The sequence below is a fragment of the Aquarana catesbeiana genome, linkage group LG08 (genome assembly GCF_042186555.1).
Source record: "Aquarana catesbeiana isolate 2022-GZ linkage group LG08, ASM4218655v1, whole genome shotgun sequence".
NCBI classification, from domain to species: domain Eukaryota; kingdom Metazoa; phylum Chordata; class Amphibia; order Anura; family Ranidae; genus Aquarana; species Aquarana catesbeiana.
This window is the reverse complement of record NC_133331.1, coordinates 290868769-290891334: the sequence shown is the minus strand read 5'-3', so window position 1 is coordinate 290891334 and position 22566 is coordinate 290868769. Positions and strand designations below refer to the sequence as shown.

The following is a 22566-nucleotide window of genomic DNA, read 5'->3' as shown; positions in this document are numbered from 1 at the left end:
TGATCCCCCGCTCCTCTACCTCTAGTGCTCTGGGTTATGGGCAAAAGCCCAATGGATGTTCTAAGTCAGGGGTCTCCAAACTTTCTAAGCAAAGTGCCAGTCTTTTAGGCTTTAGCGGGGACAGACTGTAGCCATTGGGAGTAGAAAATGACCCGGGTGTCAGTGCCCCATCATTGGTTTTATGCCAATGGAAGGAATAGTTCCCCATTGTTGATATCAATGAGAAGAATAGTGCCCGTTTCATAGTGTGTTCATTGGTTTCTGTTGTTGAAATAGAGCTTCAAGGACCAGATAAAGTCTAGCAAAGGGCCAAATCCGGCCCCCAGGCCGCAGTTTGGAGACCACAGTTCTAAGTCACTCTAGCTGGAGCTTACACAGGGTTTAGGAACCTACAAACGCCCAACCCACCATGACAGTACTTGGGCAAACACCTAGTGCTGCATCATGAAAGGAAAGAGGCAGAATCACATGTTCCAACTTAGCAGAAAAACGGGGCATTTCGAATCGCTCCAAGTAACAGAGCAACAGGGAGTGAACGAAAGACAAGTATAAGTATCAGAAGTGGTGCCCTGTATAGCCAAAGTACACTTGTGTTTTCCGGGACCTCAATATATCTGCTGCAGATGATCATCTGAAAAGCTGAATTTAATATGCTATAGATTATGATTGGGGCTCTTAGAGAACTATAAATTTGCACCCAAAATGTAAAAAATAGGATTTTTATAACAGCTTACCTGTAAAATCCCTTTCTTTGAAGTACATCACGGGACACAGAGCCATAGTAGTTACTATGTGGGTTATAGGCCACCTTCAGTTGATGGACACTGGCACAACCTAAGACAGGAAGTCCACTCCCTATATAACCCCTCCCACTACTGGGAGTACCACAGTTTTTGTAGCAAAGCAATACACGTGTATACCAGAAAGAAGGGAGGGACCTCTGTGTCCCGTGATGTACTTCAAAGAAAAAGATTTTACAGGTAAGCTGTTATAAAAATCCTATTTTCTTATCGTACATCACGGGACACAGAGCCGAAGTAGTTACTATGTGGGATGTCCCATAGCAATGCCAACTGAAGGGAGGGAGACACAAGTAGGGCATCATGAGACCAGAGGACTTATACTGCTGCCTGCAGCACACTGTGCCCAAAGGCGATATCCTCATGACCCTTTACATCTACTTGATAGAATCTGGTAAATGTATGGACTGAAGACCAAGTTGCGGCCCTGCAGATTCGAGCCATGGAGGCTTGGTGATGCACTGCCCAAGAAGTACTAACAGCCCTGGGGGGAGTGTGCTTTAATATGAAAATGTGGAACTTTTCTGCTTTAAACCATAAGCTTGAACAATAACTTGTCAAATCCATTTAGAAATAGTAGATTTCGATGCTGCCTGTCCTCTTTTAGGACCTTCAGGCAACACAAACAAAACATCTGTTTTGAGCAGTCACCTTCAAAGAGATTTTGACTGCTCTCACCACATCAAGAGAATGTAGTGACTTTTCTTCCGCAGAACGGGGTTCTGGGAAAAATTAAGGTAGAACAATATCCTGGTTTAAATGAAAACCTGACACTACCTTCGGTAGAAAATTAGGATGCGGACGCAATACAACCTTATCCTTGTGAATAATTAAATATGGCTCTTTACAAGAAAGAGCAGCCAACTCTGATACCCTTCTTGCAGAAGATATCAGAAAATCTAGTTTCCTTGTCAAAAGGACCAAGGGAATATGTCGTATTGGCTCAAAAGGCTGTTTCTGTAATGCTGACAGGACTAAATTCAAGTCCCAAGGGTTCAGGGGTGACCTAACCGGAGGATTAAGCCACATTACCCCCTGAATTAAGCTATGAACCAAAGAGTGTGAAGCAAGTGGTCACTGAAATAATACCGATAAGGCCGAAACCTGGCCCTTGATAGTACTCACGACCAGCTTTATTTCTAATCCCATCTGTAGAAAGTCAAGGATTCTGCCTATGACATACTTCCTGGGGTGCCAACCCCTGGATTCACACCAGGAGACATATGCCTTCCAGACTCTATAATATATGACTCTGAAGGCCGGGTTCCTTGCATTAACCAGAGTAGACACTACTGAACCTGACAGCCCACTCTTCTTCAGAATGTGGGTCTCAATAGCCAAACCGTTAAATTTAGCGTTTGTAAAGCAGGATTGAATACTGGACCTTGCGAGAGAAGGTCTGGCCGTGGTGGTAGGGTCCATGGGTCCCCTACCGCCATCTTTACGATCTCTGCATACCAAGATCTCCTGGGCCACAAGAATCACCGACTTCCCTTCCTGCTTGATCCTGCGAAGAAGTCCTGGACGCAGGCAGAATAGGAGGGAATGCGTAACTCAGTGATAATCGATTCCACAGGAATAGCAAGGCATATGTTCCGCATGCTACCGGATCCTTTGTTCTTGACACAAAGTTGTCTATTTCTTTGTTGAACCTGGACGCAAACAGATCTACATCTGGGATCCCCCATTCTTGACATATTGACAGGAAGATATCGGGGTGAAGGAACCATTCTCCTGGGAACAACTGCTGGCGATTCAAGTAGTCCGCCTGCCAATTTTCTATTCCTAGAATGAAGACTGCCGATAGGCAAAGCACATTGTTTTCTGCCCAAGATAGGATATGATTCACCTCTCTCTGGGCCGCACAACTTCTTGTGCCCCCTTGGAGATTGACATGGGCCATTGCTGTGGCTTTGCCCGGTTGAATCCTGGCAGGACAATTCCGTAAACTGAACGTTCAGGCCCTCAGGACCAAGTGCTCTGCCTGAATTTCTAGAATGTTAATGGGCAAGGCCATTTCTGATCTGGGCCACTTCTCTTGGACAGTTGCCTCTTCCAGGACTGCTGCCTAACCCAAAAAAGGTTGGCATATGTTGTTATCACTTCCCAGGTAACTGAAGGAAGGATTTTCCCCTTTGCAGATTTTTGGTTATTAACCATAAACTGAGGCTTCGGCATACCTTTGGAGTCAGACACATTGGGAAATCTAGAGCTTGAACCCTTTTGTTCCAAGCCGATAGGATACTGTTTTGCAGCAGTCTCGAATGAAACTGAGCATAAGGAACGGCCTCGAATGAAGCCACCATCTTTCCCAACAACCTCATGCAAAGCTGAATAAAAGAATTCATCTTGCATAGACTACCTGAATCAGTTCCTTTATGGCGCTGATCTTTGCCTGGGGCAAGAATACCCTTTTCTCGGTGTATCTATGATCAGACCCAAGTATTTTTAGCCTTCTTCATGGTTTTAAGGAAGGTTTCTTCTAGGTTGAGAATCCAACCTAGGTATTCCAGATAGTTGAATGTGGTGACCATACATGGGACAAAGCGGGCTACCGACTGGTCTATCAAGAACAGATCGTCTAGGTAAACTATAATCGTTATACCTTTGGCCCTTAATCTGGTTAGAGGAGGGGCCAGAACATTTGTAAACACTCAAGGTGCAGTAGCTAGACCGAAAAGCAGAGCTACACACTGAAAATGAAGATTTTCTACCTTGAATAGTAGATATTACTGGTGAGCGAGGAAATAGGCACAGGAGGTGTGCATCTTTGATGTTGATTGACGCCAGAAGTTCTTCTCCTTGTAGGATGTAAACAACTTCATGGATTGTCTCCATGCGAAAAAAGAGCGGTTATATTCAGGAATCGAATTCGATTTTTGAGATCCAGAATGTCCATTTGGTTTTGGCACCGTGAAAAAAGGTTTGAACCAAACCCCAACCCCTGCTCTTACATGGGGACCACCATGATCACTTTTTGCCAAAAGATGGTCCAATGCTTGAAAGAAAGACTTCTTTTTCTCTGGATCCTTAGGAACGTTTGATCTGAGAAAACAAGGGGACGGGAACTCTTAGAACTCCAGTTTTTACCCTGGAGCTATTGCGGAATCCCCCATCTGTCCCGACACTCTTCCTGCCAGATCCTTGAGAACTGCAGAAGTATTCCCCCTACTCGAGCGAGCGGGGGCACCTCCTCATAAGGAGGCTTTAGTATTTTGTAGGTTTCCTCCCCCAAGACCTCTTTTGTCCCTGGGGTTGACCCTGAGAATTACCTTTTGAACTTGACGGCGGAGGTTGTCGTGACTGTCTGGAGGCTGATGCCCCTGGCACAGGAGAAGGAGCTTGTTAAAATGAAATACGTTTACTCCTTTTCTTAAATGGCAAAGGGGTACTTTCCACTAGAATTTCTTTGGATGTATTACCCAAATCATCCCCAAACAGCCGTTTTACCGCAAAAAGGAAGACTAGCCAAGAGCTTCTTACATGGAGCTTAGCGAAGGGCGCAAGGCCTGAAGGATAGAATCTCTCATAGCAACTATTGCAAACATAAAGCTGCTAGTAGCTTACCAGGTCCTGGGCCTGCTGAACAGGATAACTTTGAGCACCTGTTTAAACTGGTCTCTCAACGATTAACCAATTAATGTCAGCGCAGCGTGAGACACTCAATCTGCCAAAGAAAAAAGTGTTTGTTTTTTTCTAATAGGAATTCCAACTTTGTATCCGTTGGATACCTAAGCATTTGAGCATTGTCTGCCGGACAAGTCAAACTTTTATTCACAGAGGATATAGCAGCGTTAATTGCTGGTATACCCCACTTTTAGTGATTTTTTTCCTCCATAGGATAAAGTGTGAAAAAAACTTTTTAGGAGCAAAAAAATGCTAATCTGGGTGAACCACTCAGATACAAAAAGCTTTTCCAGCAATGAATGGACAGGAAAGGCATGCACAGCTTGAGGAGGCTTTAGCGAAACCAAACACTCAGTTAAGGGTACATAAATGTGGAGCAGACCATTCAGCAAGAAATTGCACCATCAATCTGACAGATTGTGAAAGCTGATCCCCCCGCATTTGACACCTCAGAAGAGGAGTCATCAGCCTCACCACGATCCCCTGAGGGAATTCATCTTCTCCCACCCCCAGTTCCAAAGTTTGAGGGTCCTGGGTAATGGAAGAGAACCTGTCGTATTTTGTCCCACACCGGGAAGCGATGAAAGCCGCTAACCTTGAGGAGGAGACCTGTAACAAGCCGCCATGCAGGGGCGGTTAAAAAATGGAGCACCATCGCCGATCGTTTTTGGCTTCCACCTTGCAGGAAGAGGGGGAGAGCTTTGTCCAGGTGGGGGGTGTTTCGTGGAAGAAATCTCCCCCAATCTTACTGGGGGTCTGAGCTGCTCGCCGGAGGGAAGCCTGCTGCTTCTGTGACAAGCGTGATGTTCGAGGAAAGCATGACAAGGTACGTGCTCTATACAGGCCCCAGTGGTGACTCTTATGCCCCGTACACACGGTCGGATTTCCCAACGAAAAATGTTCGATGGGAGCTTGTTGTCGGAAAATCCGACCATGTGTAGGCTCCATCGGACATTTTCCATCGGAATTTCCGTCACACAAAATTTGAGATCTGGATCTCAAATTTTACGACAACAAAATCCATTGTCGTGAATTCCGATCGTGTGTACACAATTCCGACGCACAAAGTTCCACTCATGCTCGGAATCAAGCAGAAGAGCTGCACTGGCTATTGAACTTAACTTTTCTGGGCTCGTCCTACGTGTTGTATGTCACCGCGTTCTTGACGCTCAGAATTTCCGACAAGATTTGTGTGACCGTGTGTATGCAAGACAAGTTTGAGCCAACATCCGTCGGAAAAAATCCATGGATTTTGTTGTCGGAATGTCCGATCGTGTGTACGGGGCATAAAGCATGACAACATTTACTTTTTTAAAGAAGACATTTCATAAGAAAATTAAAAAATTCTTTAGAAACTTCCACTTAGCTTTCCCGTGCAGGGTATTCTGTGGTAAAAACCAACAGACCCAATCTTCACCTCTCACGGTGGGCTCTGTTACAAAACCTTCAGGAATCGGGGACCCTCGGGGAACCCACACTCCTGGACCTGTAAAACACCCCGCCAGAAAAAACTGTGGCTGAAAAAAACAAAGCTCTGGATCCCGGGGTCCAGCTCTCTAAAAAGAGAAGCGTTACAGGCAAAACCTCGTTTCTTCCGCCACGAGGCCCGGGTACCATTCAATTCGGCCTGAAAAGACACTTTGAATGGATCCGGCTGCATAGCTAGCTAGCCCCAGCAGGGATTGCTCCAGTGGAGCTCAGCCCAGCACATCTTTACTCGTGACCAACACCTTAGACACTGGCAAAAAAACTGAGGTCCTCCCAGTAGTGGGAGGGGTTATATAGGGAGTGGACTTCCTGTCTTAGGGTGTACCAGTGTCCATCACCTGAAGGTGGCCTATAACCCACATAGTAACTACTATTGCTCTGTGTCCCGTGATGTACGATAAGAAACATTTCAATGTTGGGAAGTGGTCTTCTTTAAAGTGTTACTGTGTTTCTCTGTATACTACCACCTTGGAATTTTAATTGTTCCTGCCTATGTGGGGGTATTCCCACTAATGAAAGGTGGAAGCCCTCTGAAAGTCTGCATCACATAACTGGAAACTCCAAGCTCAAGGTCTCATTGGAGAATTATAATAATTATAATAGTATCCACAAAGGAAAGAGTACATATGGGTTATATTTTACTTCCTTCATATGCGGCCTTCTCTCACCTCATCCCTTTTCTTGGAGCCCAAGAAGTGTCTGGCCACGTGTTCGGGCAACATGTTAGTGACTAGAGCCTCGTTCCAGCGCCTCATATCGTACACCTTCTCCTTCTGCTCATGGACGTCGATCTTCCACAGGAACAATGTCCTGGCCAACTTCTCAACCTATAGGAGCCAAGTACAACTTTAAAATTCAAGTGAACCTGAATTCAAAAAGTGAAGATTTTCTATATTATAGGGAACATCCAGAAATTGTAATTGTGCCTAAGTAATACCCTGAAAACCTACCTTTTGTCTTTTATTCCTCCTAAAAAAAATAGCAAGGCACTTCCTGTGCCTAGGCACCCCTATTCTGGAGCCTTGTAGGTGTATATCTGCAGTATGAGATCACCTAAAGCAGTGGTCTCCAAACTGTGGCCCTTTGCTTGCCTTTTTTCATCCCTTTTGACACTCTTCCCCTCTCTGACATCAACAATGGGGTATTATTCTTCACCAATGTTAGAGTATAAATTCTTCCTTTGACACCAAAGATGGGGCACTATTCCTTCTACTGACACCCACAATGGGGCACTAGTCCTCCCACTAACACAAATAATGGGGCAATAATCCTCCCACTGACACCAACAGTGGGGCACTAGTCCTCCCACTGGCATAAACAGTGGGTCACTATTCCTCCCACTGACTCCAACAATGAGGCACTACCCCCCCCACTGACACCAATTATGGGGGCACTATTCCTCCCACTAATACCAATGATTGGGAACTATTCCTCCCACTGATACCAATGATTGGGAACTATTCCTCCCACTGTTACCAATGATGGGGTACTAATCCTCCCACTGATACCAATGATTGGGAATTATTTCTGCCACTAATACCAATAATTTGGAACTATTTCTCCTCCACCTAATCACAGGGGTGCTATGTAATTTTTTTACTCCCACTGACCACCAAATCTGAGGCATTATATATTCCCAATGTCCAAAGTCTGGCCCCCCTAAAGTCTGAAAAACAGTAAACTGGCCCTTTGTTTAGAAAGTTTGGATACCCCCGAACTAAGGTATCTGACTGGTAGCCTCACCAGATTGGGAGTAAGATTTGGTGGTGTCACTTCTGTGCTGATCACTGTTCTCCGTGCTGGAGAGAAAGCTGTATGCGAAGGCCTGTAGTGAAAATATCTCCCTGCTTCTGCTTTATTCATTCTGTGGGTATCATTACCCCACCAATAATCAGGAAGGTATCTTTGACAAGAGTAAGCAAAGCCTTGCCTCTTCCAAGATGGCTGCCCTCATAGAGACACACAGTGCAGAACAAGACATGGTAAATCAGTAAAGGAGAAAAGATCAGCGTTAGGGAGCCTGCAAGCAATACTGATCACTAGTCTTTTGCTCTCCACTTGCTTTGTTGGGACAAAGCTTCCACAGTACAAGTTCTCTTTATGCATGCAGCCTGTAAGTTGGAACCATAACTGGGCTTCCATGGTAAATGTTGGAGGTCACCAGACAAAAATGCACTTACGTGGCGGGCAAAGTAGTAGAAGCTAAACATCATGATGAAAATCATTGCTGTCATGGAATATTTGGAAGGAACGAGGTTCGCTCTGTGCAAAGAGACCAAAAACAATTTCAATATAAAAATTCCATAAATGACATTGTTCGGTAAGCAGAGGACCTTAACAGAAATTAACCTTGCTAGATAGACCCAAGCAAAACATTGTGGTGCAGGCAAGTCATTGCTGTGGCTATGATATTATCCCTAATCTGGACCCTACCAATAAAGCTAGCACTTAAACCCTTACTCCTTAATCTAACATTAAACATCAACTCAACCCTTAAATCTAACATTTAACCTCAACCTTATCCCTTCCTTTGACGCTTATCCTCAACTTAACCCCTTCAACTAAGACTTAACCTCAACCAACCCTTCATCTAACATTTACCTCAATCTAAGTCCTTCATCTAACACTAAATTTCAACATAGCTGCTGCATCTATTTATAAAAAAAAATGTTGGATGAATGTCACAAGCATTCGCTCAGCTGTAATTAATTTTTGTCTATTAGGTTTCTTTTCTATGGTGGTCAGCTCCATCTAGTGGTCATAATGTGCTATTTTCCTGATTGAGGAATTTCAGGAAAATACTGCATTATGGCTACTAGATGAAACTAACAATCATAGGAAATAAAACTATTAGACAAAATAAGAGGAAAACGTGTTATGGCTTTGTGACATTTATCGAACCAAATTTTTATAAATAGACCCCTTAATCTCAACTTCATACAGCACTTAACCTCGACATAATCCCTTCATCTCACACTTAGCTCAACCTAACCCCTTCAGCCAATGGTTATCTCAGCATTACTCCTTCATCTAACCTTTAAACTCAACCCTTCATCTAGCTAAACTAAGCCTTTCATCTAACACTTATACGAAATGTCAGCTTTTTCTCCTCAGCAAACCCTAAACCAAACCTGACCCCTTCATCAAATCCTATAATCTCAATATCACCACTCCAGCTAACCCTACACCCCAGCCTAACCCTTCCATCTGTCCCTAAATCTCAACCTAACCCCTTCCTCTGACACATCACCCTTACCGACCCTCTGATCTAATCTTAAACCTCAACCTATTCTCTTCATCAAACCTCAATCTAACCCTAAAACCTAGCCTTAAATCTTAATCTCACCCCTTCTTCTAACCCTAAACCCCAACCAAACCAATTCATCTATTCCTAAACCTCAACCTAACCCAATCCACTAACACATCACCTTTAACCTAACCCTCTAATCTAAGGTTAGACCTCAACTTTTTCTCTTCATCAAACCCTAAACCTCAATCTAACCCCAAAACCTAACCTTAAATCTCATTCTCACCCCTTCGTCTAACCCTAAACTCCAGCCAAACCCCTTCATCTATTCCTAAACCTCACCCTAACCTAATCATCTTTAACACATCACCCTTAACCTAACCCTTTGATCTATTACTAAACATAGACCTATTGTCTTTATCAAACCCCAAACTTCAATCTAACCCCAAAACCTAACCCTAAATCTCAATCTCATTCCTTCATCTCTTGCTAACCTCCAACCCCCTGCATCCTATACATTTTTGTACCCTATGTTCTGATAATTCCTACCAACATTTCCTTTTCCTTACTTAAAAAAAATAAGTTATTGTACCCATAAGTGATTGTACCTATAACTTCCATACTTAATACATACATATCAATGGTATACTCCTCAGCTCCTGCTTAGACATTCATTTTGTACTCTCAGCATACCACCTGAGGCACAATGCTTTAGTCAAAAAGAATATATTGACATACGGTATCTTGATACTTGTGCTTTTGTTCACATTACAAAATGATGATGCTGTTCGACTAGTTCAGTCTAGTTCAGAATATTGTGAAGTTCTGTAATATTGTTTAATGTCCTACACTATACATGACACTGAGTGTTTTATAAATAAAGACTTTACAAAAAACCCTAGTCTAACCCTTTCAAAACTTCCAAGTAGATACCAAACACAAAATCTCCTGCGCTTGAAAGTGGGCCCAAGGAACACAGTTGGTTAAATTTGCATCCTTGCCTTTCACCTAACACTAAGCCTTACCCTTTCATCTAACCCTAAGCCTCAACCTATCACCTTCATTTAACACTTTACCTCAAACTAACCCCTAATCTAATACTAAATCTCAACCTATGCTCTTCATCAAACCCTAACTCTCAAACCCAGAATCTAACCCTAAATCTTAATCTCACCCCTCCATCTAACCATAAACAGCAAACTAAACCTTTTATCTAAACTACAGCCTAACCTTTTTATCTAAACCTCAACCTAGCCCTTTTATGTAACATTTTACCTTACCTTAACCCCTCCATCAAAACTTAAATTTCAATCTCACCCCTTCATCTCCAAACTGCGGCCCTCCAGCTGTTGTGGAACTACACATCCCATGAGGCATTGTAAAACTCTGACATTCAAAGACATGACAAGGCATGATGGGAATTGTAGTTCCTGAACAACTGGAGGGCCACCGTTTGGAGACCCTAACGTCTAACACTTTACCTTAACCAAACTCCTTCATCAAAACCTCAATCTCACGTTCGCCCCTTTATCTACCCCTAAACCTCAACCTTACCCTTTCATCTAACCCTAAACGTCAACCTAACCTTTTTATCTAAACTTTAACCTAACTCTTTTTTCTAACACAACTTTACTTTAACATAAACACTTCATCCAAACCTCAATCCCACCTTAAAACTCAACCTAAATCTTCCATATAACCCTAAACCTCAGCCTAACCCTTTCACCTATCCCTAACCTTCAACCTATCCCTTTTATCCAACACTTTAACTTAACCCCTTCATCAAAACCTCACAGTCAACCCTTTATCTAACCCCAGACCTCAACCCAACCCTTTAATCAAATCCCAACTCTCAATCTCATCCCTTTATCTAACCCTAAACCTCAACCTAACCTCTTCATCTATTCCTAAACCTCAACCTAACCCCTTCATCCAACACTTCAACCTAATTCTAGACTATTGTTTTTTTTTATCAAACTCTAAACCTCAAACTAACCCTTAAATCTAGCCCTAAAGTTCAATGTCAGCTTCAACCCCTTCTCCAATGACAATATCACAACAAAAAAATGATAGTGTCACGTAGATAATAATTATTTCACATTGATATTATAGTTCCAAAAATGATCTAACTATGATGGGAAAATTTGGCAAATCGAAGTCTACAATAAAATGCCAATCGCCCCTTTAATTGAAATAGGAGAGACTCTTACACATAGCCGTTGAAACGTTTTCTGTCGTAGTCATCGAAAATCGGCCTCCAGGCGTAAATGTTTACCACTCCCACAGCGACGCTGATCATCAGCATGAGGGTCAGCTTGACCATGTGGCTGACTTGTACCAACATGATGGTGGCGATGAGGGCCAGGACTGCGATGTAGCTGTAGTATTTGGGGTTCTCCACACAGCCCCAGGCCTCCCCAGACTGTAAGGTGACGTTGTAGGACGTGGAGTAGTATTGAAGGCAGCTGAGCTGTGGGACGAACAAGGAACCGTCACATGTGTGAAATGTGGTCAACTCTAGCAATCAATAGGAGATTATCTGTCACTGGTTACTCTGTATTAAACTGGTGAAAACAGAAATTGGACTAGACGTTAAGATCTCTCATTCACAGCACAGAACATGAAAGCCACTTTTTCATAGGGATATAAGAATACCTATTATGGGACATATATAAGAAGACCATTACCGGCTTTCTAAAAAAATGCTAGCTGCTTGGCAACTTTAACAACTAAACAAGGTTAAGCATTTGGTTATGCAAATAGTGACCAGCTCCCATGGTCTCTGGCTACCCATTCCCACCTTCTGCTTATTTGATTGGAGAATACCCACTAAGGCTGTCCAGCACAGTAGTGTTAGGACAAGGTCATTGAGCACCCAAGACAAAAAGGACAAGGTGCACCCCCTCCATAATCATGGATTGCAAGTCCTGCCCATTTGCACATCCCTCCAGGTGAAGAGCCCAAGGCGGGTATCTCTCCTGCCTACCCCTCGGCCTGACCCTGCATCACAGCAATGGGCTACTAATAAGGTGGCATGGGGTCGTCTGGGAATGGTGACCACAGGAGTAGTAAAGTGGGATGGGGTCAGCTGGTACTGTTGACCACAGGAGTAATAAGGTGGGATGAAGTTGGTTGGGACTGGTGACCACAGGAGTAATAACGTAGGCTGGGACTGTTGACCACAGGAGTAATAAGAAGGAATGGGATTGGCTGGGACTGGCGACCACAGGAGTAATAAGATGGGATGGGTCGGCTGGGACTGGTGACCACAGGAGTAATAAAGTGGGATGGGGTCAAATGGTACTGTTGACCACAGAAGTAATAAGGTGGGATGAAGTCGGTTGGGACTGGTGACCACAGGAGTAATAACGTAGGCTGGGATTGGCTGGGACTGTTGACCACAGGAGTAATAAGAAGGAATGGGATTGGCTGGAACTGGTGACCACAGGAGTAATAAGATGGGATGGGTCGGCTGGGACTGGTGACCACAGGAGTAATAAGGTGGGATGGGGTCGGCTGGGACTGGTGACCACAGAAGTAATAAGGTAGGATGGGGTCGGCTGGGACTGGTGACCACAGGAGTAATAAGGTGGGATGGGGTTGGTTGAGACTGGTGACCACAAGTGTAATAAGTTGGATGGGGACTGCTGAGACCAGTGACCACAGAAGCTTGTTGCTATTTGCACATCAGACCACCCTGATCTTATTGGCTTCCTGGGAGTTCTACAGGAGAGCAGGGATGACTTGCAGGGTAAAGGAACATGTTCACACATACTTAGCATGCACTCCCCTCTGTTTTCCTGATATCCATTCCTCTCCCTGCAAAATCGCAATTTAACTGACCCAGTAACCTTTACTGGGTCAGAGCTTATAAAGGATAAAAGTAGCCAAGCCCACTGATTGGCCAGTCAAGCACCCAATGCTGCTTCGTGAGGAGGCAGGGGACACATTCACATGGAACTCCATGCCGACAAGGGACAGAGTAGAAGCTAGGTCTGTCCTCCATACCCCTCCAAGGTAAACTTGTCACTTTGCTCTATTTTCCTTAACCATTAGAACCTGTACTATAGCTTCCAGCAATGAAAAGTGCTCTATGAATGGAGGAGGTGGCAGATGAATGAAAGGTCTGCCTCCTTCATTCACAGAGAGATTTTTATTTCTGGAAGCTATAGTACAGCTTCCATGAATGGAGGATAGGCAGATGAATGACAGGTCCACTCTCCATTCATAGAGTGATTTTTATTGATGAAAGCTATAGTACAGTATGAACGGAGGACGGGTAGATGAATGAATGGTCTGCCTCCTCCATTCATAGAATGCTTTTCTTTTTCGGAAGCTACAATACTTTGCAGTTACTGAAATGAATCTTATTCTCTGCCATGTGCACCAAGGTTTGACTGCGGTAAACCTAATATAGTGAGTGCTCTTAACATTATAAATATTTGAGTTCTTTGTTTAACTCTTTTATTTGTAAAGATATCAAAAAATCGAATAAATGTTCTGGTATGTAACAGAAAACAGAATGAAAAAAACTAGGCCACCAGCAAAATGGTTGCTTATTCGACAGACAAGTCCCAGCTTTCTTACCATGTCCACAATGTCCGCCATGGTGAGGATAAATATGGCTGACATGGCCCAAGTGTTTCTCGCCCACCTGGTCCTGTCAATCCAAGTAGAAAAGGCCACTAGCTTTTTTGGGAAGACCTAAAGAAAGAGAAGAGAGAGAGAGGTCATTCTCCAAAGCACGAATGTTACAATATATAGTAAGTACGTGGCGGCAGATAGACTTCTCTTGATTACATAGGTGGGTTCTGCTTCATGCTTTAGTAGTGCTGCACAGTGACTATGTTCTGCAGCTTCTTTGGCTTAATGCAATTTTACCAGTCAGGACTGACTAGCTATGTACAATAGGTTCTCTCTAGGACTGAGATTTTGTCTCAAAAGGTGTTGATTAGGTAGTGCACTAGAAATATTGTATAGCACGTATGTAAAAACATAAAAGCGCATTAAAAATACAATGCGAGTGACAGTCTTATCTACATCTCAGAAATTTGTTTTTGTGAGAGTCCCTGAGTCTGCACACCTGCTGTGCCCATTATGCGGGGTTCCCACCATCCCTGTGCTGAGTTCCCAGGTCTGTACACCTGCTGTGTCCATTATGAGGGGTTCTCACTATCCTTGTGTTGAATTCCTGGGTCTGTATACCTACTGTGCCCATTTTGAGGGATTCCCATCATCCCTAAGCTGAGTTTATGGGTCTGTACACCTGCTGTGCCCATTATGAGGGGTTCTCACCATTCCTAAGCTGAGTTCCCAGGTCTGTAGACCTGCTGTGCCCATTATGAGGGGTCCCCACCATCCCTGTGCTGAGTTCCTGGGTCTGTACACTTGCTGTGCCCATTATGAGGGGTTCCCACCATCCCTGTACTGACTTCTGGGGTCTGTACACCTGCTGTGCCCATTATGAGGGGTTCCCGCCATCCCTGTACTGACTTCTGGGGTCTGTACACCTGCTGTGCCCATTATGAGGGGTTCCCACCATCCCTAAGTTGAGTTCCTGGGGCTGTACGCTTGCTGTGCCCATTATAAGGGGTTTCCACCATCCCTGTGCTGAGTTCCTGGGTCTGTACACCTGCTGTGCCCATTATGAGGGGTTCCCACCATCCCTTCATTGAGTTATCAGGTCTGTACACCTGCTGTGCCCATGATGAGGGGTTCCCACCATCCCTGTGCTGAGTTCCTAGGTCTTTACAACTGCTGTGTCCATTATGAGGGGTTCCCACCATCCCTGTGCTGAGTTCCTAGATCTTTACAACTGCTGTGTCCATTATGAGAGGTTCCCACCATCCCTTCATTGAGTTATCAGGTCTGTACACCTGCTGTGTCCATTATGAGGGGTTCCCACCATCCCTTCATTGAGTTATCAGGTCTGTACACCTGCTGTGCCCATGATGAGGGGTTCCCACCATCCCTGTGTTGAGTTCCTGGGTCTTTACAACTGCTGTGTCCATTATGAGGGGTTCCCACTATCCCTGTGCTGAGTTCTTGGGTCTGCACACCTCTCTGTGTTTCTCTATGCAATGTAGGCATATCATAACTGGTGGAAGGGCCAGCAGGGTGCTGTATATAGCTTCCTGAAAACATCACAGCACACTGCCTCAGTACTCCTCTCATGAGTCCTTCTGATACAAGCAGTAGGAGGAGTTATGCAAATATCAAATTGCCATGATGGGTGGATGTCATTTGCATGCAGACCACCCTTGGTCACGTCCACATGTAATGCTGAGCCTCCATGATTGAAAGAATTGAAATCCAATGACTGAAGGAGGCAGGCCAGGGACAGTCAGGTTGGAGAGGAGGAAATGAGGCAGTGTCTATCTGACTCGCTGCAGCTTCCAATGCACATTGTGAGAAGCTCGCAGTGTGCAGTGAAATCAGAGTAAGCCCTTTCAGTCCAGGAGAGAAACCGGTGCAACTGTGCAAGACTGAAGGGAAGTCCGAAGGTCAGATTTAATTATCACAGTTGCTCTCCCACCAGCTGTAAAAGAGGAAAACATATCTTTACAGAATCAGTCATTTGTTCTTTATGCAAAATATGTTTGCTGTGCAAATTTTAATTTCCTCATTTTCCAATGAGATAACAAGCCCAGGTGTACTGTATGCGCAGTGACAGGAGATTAAAGAGTAAATAAAAAATATGGATTTGATCGTGTTTATCACACAAAAGCCCGGCGTTATTATAACAAGATCATGATTCCGATAAAGCCGTTCTACACTCAGAAAAACATGGCGGATGCTAGAAACTGCTGGTTGCCTGGCTGTCACGCAGATCTGCTGGCTTCAATACTCCCAAGTCACTACCTGGATCACATTTTCTCTTACTTTTCTGATCTGCATCTAATCCAGGTCAGTAACTCAGAAATGATGGATGCCAGTGCGGTCAGGACACAACATTTTCCCGGGATGGGTCAATAGATTTAGGAGGGCTACTACACTACCTATCTCTTCCTGGAGAACATGCTGCTATAGTTTCCGTCCAGTGCCAAGCATGGCCTATCTATAAGGTTGAGCTTAGGCGTGTTTGGATCCTAGGACGCTTATATTTTTATTTTTTGGGTAATTTTTGATGAAAATTTGTTGGTAAATTTTTGCCTAAATGGAAAAGGGGGTTGTTTGGCACAAGAACAGGTCAAGGATAGTTGAAAGGAGACTAGGTCTCCTTCAGGAGTCATTTAAAGCCCATTGTACCCTTTATAAACAGCTGATGCAGCCATAAGCTTGGTATTAATTCTTACAGCCGGCGAAGGGCTTTTAGATATAAGTGGTCTGGGGGGCTCAAGCGCAGCCTAATCACTTTTATGGGTCTCTCCCCTAGCTTGTGGTGCCAGTGGTGGTTTCTGAGCTCTCCCATTCCTCTGAGAAGACTGGGACCACAGTAAATGACATGACCTTGTAACTGATTTTTTTCCAGAAGGTAAAGGCTTTTCAGATATAAGTGATCCAGGTGGCTCTAGACACACCTGATCACTTTTATTGGTATCTGAAGGTGTGCCCCCAACCTCCCACCAGCTGGAACATAAAAATGTGACGTAGTGATCACTTTTATGGGTCTCTGAAATTGTGCCCCCAGCCAGCGATGCCAGCGATGGTTCCTGAGCTCTCTCATTCCTCTGTGGAGACCGGGACCTCAGTAAATGCTAAAAGCCTGCTATTAATTTTTTCAGCTGGCAAAGACCTTTCAGATAAAAGTGATCCAGGTGGCTTTAGAGCCACCTGATCACTTTTATGGGTCTCTGAAGGTGTGCCCCCAACCTCCCCCCCAGCCAGACCTCTCCCATTCCTCTGAGAAGACCGGGACCACAGTAAATTCTGTGAGCTTGTAATAGATTTTTTCAGCAGGCAAAGGCCTTTGAAATAAAAGTGATCCAGGTGGTTCTAGAGCCCCTGATCACTTTTTTTTTTCCATTTCAATAGTTTTTATTGAAGAGTTTCACAAATAACAGAGATCAAAGTACATAAGAACAGTTGTAGACTTTTTCATATATTGAGATCCGACAATGAGCAAGTTAATTGTTTAGATACATATGACATAGCAAGGTGTGAACAATTATGAACATTCTAAACAGTGTTCACAATACGGATAGCCAGGTATAAGATTAGGGGTATAGTCTGGTACCCCCGGACACCCCATCTGGATTTAAACTGTGTCGGGGTGGAACCCCTGATCACTTTTATGTGTATCTAAAGGTGTGCCCCCAACCTCCCACCAGCTGGCACATAAAAGTAATCCAGTGATCACTTTTATGGGTCTCTGGAGGTGTTCCCCCAACCTCTCACCAGCTGGCAGTGCCAGCGGTGGTTCCTGAGAAGACCAGGACTACGGTAAATGCCATAGGCTAGCTATTTGTTTTTTCAGCTGGCAAGGGCCTTTTAGAGTAAAGTGATCCAGGTTGCTCTAGAGCAGTGGTTCTCAACTCCTGTCCTCAGGACCCACTAACAGGCCAGGTTTGCAAGATAACTGAAATACATCACACGTGATATCATTTGCTGCTCAGAGATTGCAGTATTCTAGTCTGCATCTCCCCAAGGTAATAACAGGAGTTGAGAACCACTGCTCTAGAGACACCTGATCACTTTTATGGGTCTCTGAAGGTGTGCCCCCAACCTTCCCCCCAGTCGGCAGTGCCAGCGGTGGAGAAGAGAAGACCGGGACCAGGGTAAATGCCGTGAGCTTGTAATTGATTTTTTTTCAGCTGGCAAAGGCCTTTCAGATAAAAGTGATCCATATGGCTCTAGAGCCATGTGATCCCTTTCATGGATCTTCGAAGGTGTGCCCCCAGCTGGCGGTGCCAGTAGTGGTTCCTGGACTCCCCTGTTCCTTCGGGGAGCCCAGGATTGTGGTAAACGGCTCCCACAGGAAGTGCTCCTCTGGTGACTAATGATGAACCCGGAAGTGGATGGCAGGGGAGACAACAGGACTCTAATGTCTCCATAAAGACTCACCTACCCTAAGCTATCACATTGGGAGCTTGTTAGCCTGCCCCCCCTCAAACTATATAAAATAAATATTTGAAAGCACTTTCGTCACCCCCATACACACTCCCATTCATACATATGGCATAAGGCACGCATGTGTATGGAATAATAAATTGCGCCACACATGTGAGGTATTGCTGTGAAGCAAAGATCAGCGTGAGAGCAAAAATTCACTGTTAATTCTAAACTGATAACCTGTTAAATCAATAGATACAGCAAAGTAAGAGCAATAGTTCTAGCACCAGACCTCATGTGTTACTCTAAACTGGCAACTTGTAAAGGCTTTTAAAGTGTTGCCTATGGTGACAGAGGAAAATAATCACACTCAAGGACTGGGAGGCTGCAACATATTACATTTTTGATTTTGAGTTAGGATACACTTTGTGTTGTAGCAATGACCTGTATCATATCTGCAGTCTCTGACTATCTCCTGTACCATGTCTGCAGTCTCTGACCATCTCCTGTATCATGTCTGCAGTCTCTGACCATCTCCTGTACCATGTCTGTAGTTTCTGATCATCTCCTGGATCACGTCTGCAGTCTCTGACCATCTCCTGTATCATGTCTGCAGTCTCTGACCATCTCCTGTATCATGACTGCAGTCTCTGACCATCTCCTGTACCATGTCTGTAGTTTCTGATCATCTCCTGGATCACGTCTGCAGTCTCTGACCATCTCCTGTATCATGTCTGCAGTCTCTGACCATCTCCTGTATCATGTCTGCAGTCTCTGACCATCTCCTGTACCATGTCTGTAGTTTCTGATCATCTCCTGGATCACGTCTGCAGTCTTTGGCCATCTCCTGTATCATGACTGCAGTCTCTGACCTTCCCCTGTATCATGTCTGCAGTCTCTGATAATTCCTTGTCACAAGCCTGCAGTCTCTTATCATCTTATATTGCAAGTCTCAAGTCTCTCAAGCTATCTGTAGCATTTTTATGTAGCAATACATTCAAAGTGTGGCCCTTTTGGTGATGTCAGGAGCCGCACTTGAGGCCCCCTATAGCACAAAAGTTGACCACCACTGACTTAGACAAAGTCTCTTCTTACCCTGGGAAATATGGCTGCCAATGAGCAGATGGTGAGAACCAGGAGAAGGATTTCACCGATGACAAAAGTCACATAGTTGGCCACCAGCCTAAAAAAAAAAAAAAAGGACAAAATATTTATTGCAAAAGCAGAAATTTTACTTCCAGGTCAATCTCTGTAGAATTGTCATCACCTTTGGTGTCATCCTACTGATTGTTACACTTTTCTTCCAACCTACTTCCCACACCAATTAGCACTGCTGATATCCTTAGCAATATTCTGGGTGAGTTTCTTTAGCTGCACGAACCATTAATTATTTGGTTTTACACACAAAATTAAAACAAAATATATGTGTATATTTAAAATTATTACTTTTTTTTTTAATACTATACTTGTATCAAACAGTTACAGTATTAAACACCATCTCCAGGCTGCAGTGGCCTCTGCAAGCAAAACCCATTTGTTTCTGAATGAAGACTTCATCTATATACAGACCGAATATTGTTACAGATGAGGCATGAGCATACCAGGACTGAAGTAGTAAACTAAAAACTGATGTTTCAATTATCGGGGGCTGGTGGGCTTCCTGCTTGGATATTTCAACAGTAACGTCTCCCCACCATAGTCCTGAGTTTTCGGTGTTCCAGCTCATCTTGTATATTTCAATTATAGGGGGGCCCATGGGCTTGCCGCTTGGATACTCCAACAGTGAGGTCTCCCTACCATAAGTTCTAATCCTGTTACAAACTAAGCGACTCACTGCATGGATAGTGGGAACCCCTCATAATCTGCAGGTGCAGGTGGTGGGAGACCCTCATAATGGACACAGCAAGTGTGTAGACCCAGGAACTAAGTGCAGGAATGATGAGACCCCCTCATCATGGATGCTGAGCTGTGAAGATCCAAGAACTCAGTTTAGAGATTGTGAGAACCATTATAATGTGAATAACAGGTGAGCAGACTCAGGAACTCAGCTTAGGGATTGTGAAAACCCTGTATAATGGGCACAGTAGGTGAGAAGACCCAGGAACTCAGCTTATGGATGGTTAGAACCCTTTATAATGGGCACAATAGGTGAACAGACCCAGGAACTCAGCACATGGATGGTGGGAAACCTTTATAATGGGCACAGTAGGTGAGCAGACCTAGAAACTCAGCTCTGGGGTGGTAGAAACCCTTCATAATGGGCACAGTGGGTGTGCAAACCCAGTAACTCAGGGAAGGGATGGTGGAAACCCCTCAGTGCAGGGATGATGGGTACCAGGAACTCTGCAAAAATCTCACCAATAGAGTCTGCAAGAGAGGAGATATGGTCAAGGGTATTAACTCTCCAGAATCTACTGAACCCTTAAATATTAGTGAAATAGCCCTTGAAATCACCTCTATAGACTTACATGGGATCGATCAGCATCTGAACAACAGCAGTAAAGAACAGAACCACACAGGAACAGCTGAAGGCGGCCCCGCTCTGTTTCTCCTTCTCCACCGAGAAACGAGTCTCCATCTCCGGGTTGATGAACCTCATGGACAGGCGGTAGGTGTACTTCCCTTTTAAGCTGCAGCAAGAGAGACATCAACCAAATCACTGTTAAGTCTCCAGTATCACATCTATCAGAAATGTTCTTGGGTATGGAGTTAAGAGTGCTTAGCAAAAACAGTCATCTAGCTTAGTGATCGGTATAAAATGTTTATTCATTAAGGACATCAAATACAACCAATGTGTTTTAGGGGAAAAGCCTTTCCCATCTTCAGGGCTTAAAAGAAGGCCTGTTTTGGTCAAATTTGACCAAAGATGTCACCATCATTCATATTCTTCATATGGAGATGACCATGGCAGACTGGATCTTGATCTGATGAAGCTCTGCTCCACAATGCATTTATGACATCCCTTTACCCATTTCATACTGCTTGAACACTGGTTCAAGCTCGAATAGAAGGATCAATGTGTTCATTTGGACAACACAGTCTCCACGTGAGGTCTTTTTGGATTATGGTTTAGGCAAGGTCTGCTTTACCAAACATAAATGTTTCAGATGAATGGCGCCTAGGTGTGCTACATCACAAAGGGAACTGCAATGGGTGCAAAGTCCAGTCCTGCACTGGCAGCATGCCCTGGTGGTCAGTTTAGGCCGGTTATACTTCATAAGTTGTCAACCACTGGTGAAAGGTCTGGGTGGAAGTGGGTTGTTAAGAAGGTCTGGGGGGTGAGGGTCAGTTATAATACAAGCCAATAACTTACACTTGCACAGTCTCTCTCTCCAGGAGGGCCTCATTCAGCAGCTTGTTCAGCTCTTGCTCGTTCTGTTGGGCGTCGATGACTCTCTCAGCCAGGTCTCGGAGACGAAGGCGTCTGCGGGGGTTGGGGAAGGATGGATTCACCATCTGTGAGGGGCAGGATGACAAACATGGGATAGCCACGCTATTAGGATAGAATGCGCCAAGGATATGCAATACATAAAATGAAAGCTCATTCATCAGAATTATTGCCTGCTATGTTTCTTAACCGTAAGGCTAGTGAGGTTGAGGACATTTTTCTATTTGAGTAGTGATATTGAGGATTCTTTACTGTAAGAGTTTCCACCAAAGAAGTTGCAGCAAGCTACTCATCACCTGACTGCAGTAGGGTTGATGAGGATAATTTAGAGAATATTACAATTTATGTGTGATGTACATGTTTTTGATATAATTATGTATCTTCATGTGGTGTTTACATGATTTTAACTTTGTATAAAAAAAATAACTATTGTGACATTTTATCTAATTGGTACCGTTAATGTCCTTAATTTAGTCTGTAAGGGTTTCTTTTTGTGCTATTTACTATAGGAGTAGGCACATTGCAGATTCTTTACTGTAAGAGTAGGCATATTTTGAATTCTTTACTGTAAGAGTGACAGTTGTAGATTCTTTTATGTGAGTAGGCATAGTGTGGATTCTTTTTCTGTAAGAGTAGGCACGCTGTGGATTCTTTTCTGTAAAAATTAGCATATTGCCTTTCTGTAAAGACCGTCTTTAGTATTTAGTATGTCGATTCCTTGCTGTAAGTAAAAGTCTTCGCCCACCTTGATTGGCTGGTGTGGGAATGATGGAACTCCCATGCACGCGCAGCAGTTCGGAAATCTCAGCACACAGGCACAGTGCCAGAATGTATGCTGAGCTGCGCAGCGCCTTAGGAGCATTCAGAATGCATTTGCAGCGTGCTTCCATTGACTTAAATAGAATTGCAAACCAGGGCATGTTGCAGGCAAGAACAAAATTAACATGGAGCGACGTAACGTGCTGTGTGTATGTATATACATTGCAGCAGAGAGTGAGATTGTATTGTTTTTTTTTTTTGTTGCC

General features: G+C 44.1%; 1 protein-coding gene across 1 annotated transcript in view; it reads right to left on the bottom strand.

The window, feature by feature from the left end:
• LOC141104769 (adenylate cyclase type 3-like) overlaps nt 1-22566 on the bottom strand; it is a 64949-nt gene that overhangs the window by 22075 nt on the left and 20308 nt on the right. Inside the window, exons 8-14 of the mRNA XM_073594490.1 lie at nt 21467-21609; nt 20622-20783; nt 19249-19336; nt 13750-13866; nt 11373-11632; nt 8096-8177; nt 6584-6742 (exon numbers count right to left, since the gene is read on the bottom strand). Of these exons, the coding sequence (XP_073450591.1) occupies nt 6584-6742; nt 8096-8177; nt 11373-11632; nt 13750-13866; nt 19249-19336; nt 20622-20783; nt 21467-21609 (1011 nt within the window). The remainder of the gene's footprint in view (nt 1-6583; nt 6743-8095; nt 8178-11372; nt 11633-13749; nt 13867-19248; nt 19337-20621; nt 20784-21466; nt 21610-22566) is intronic.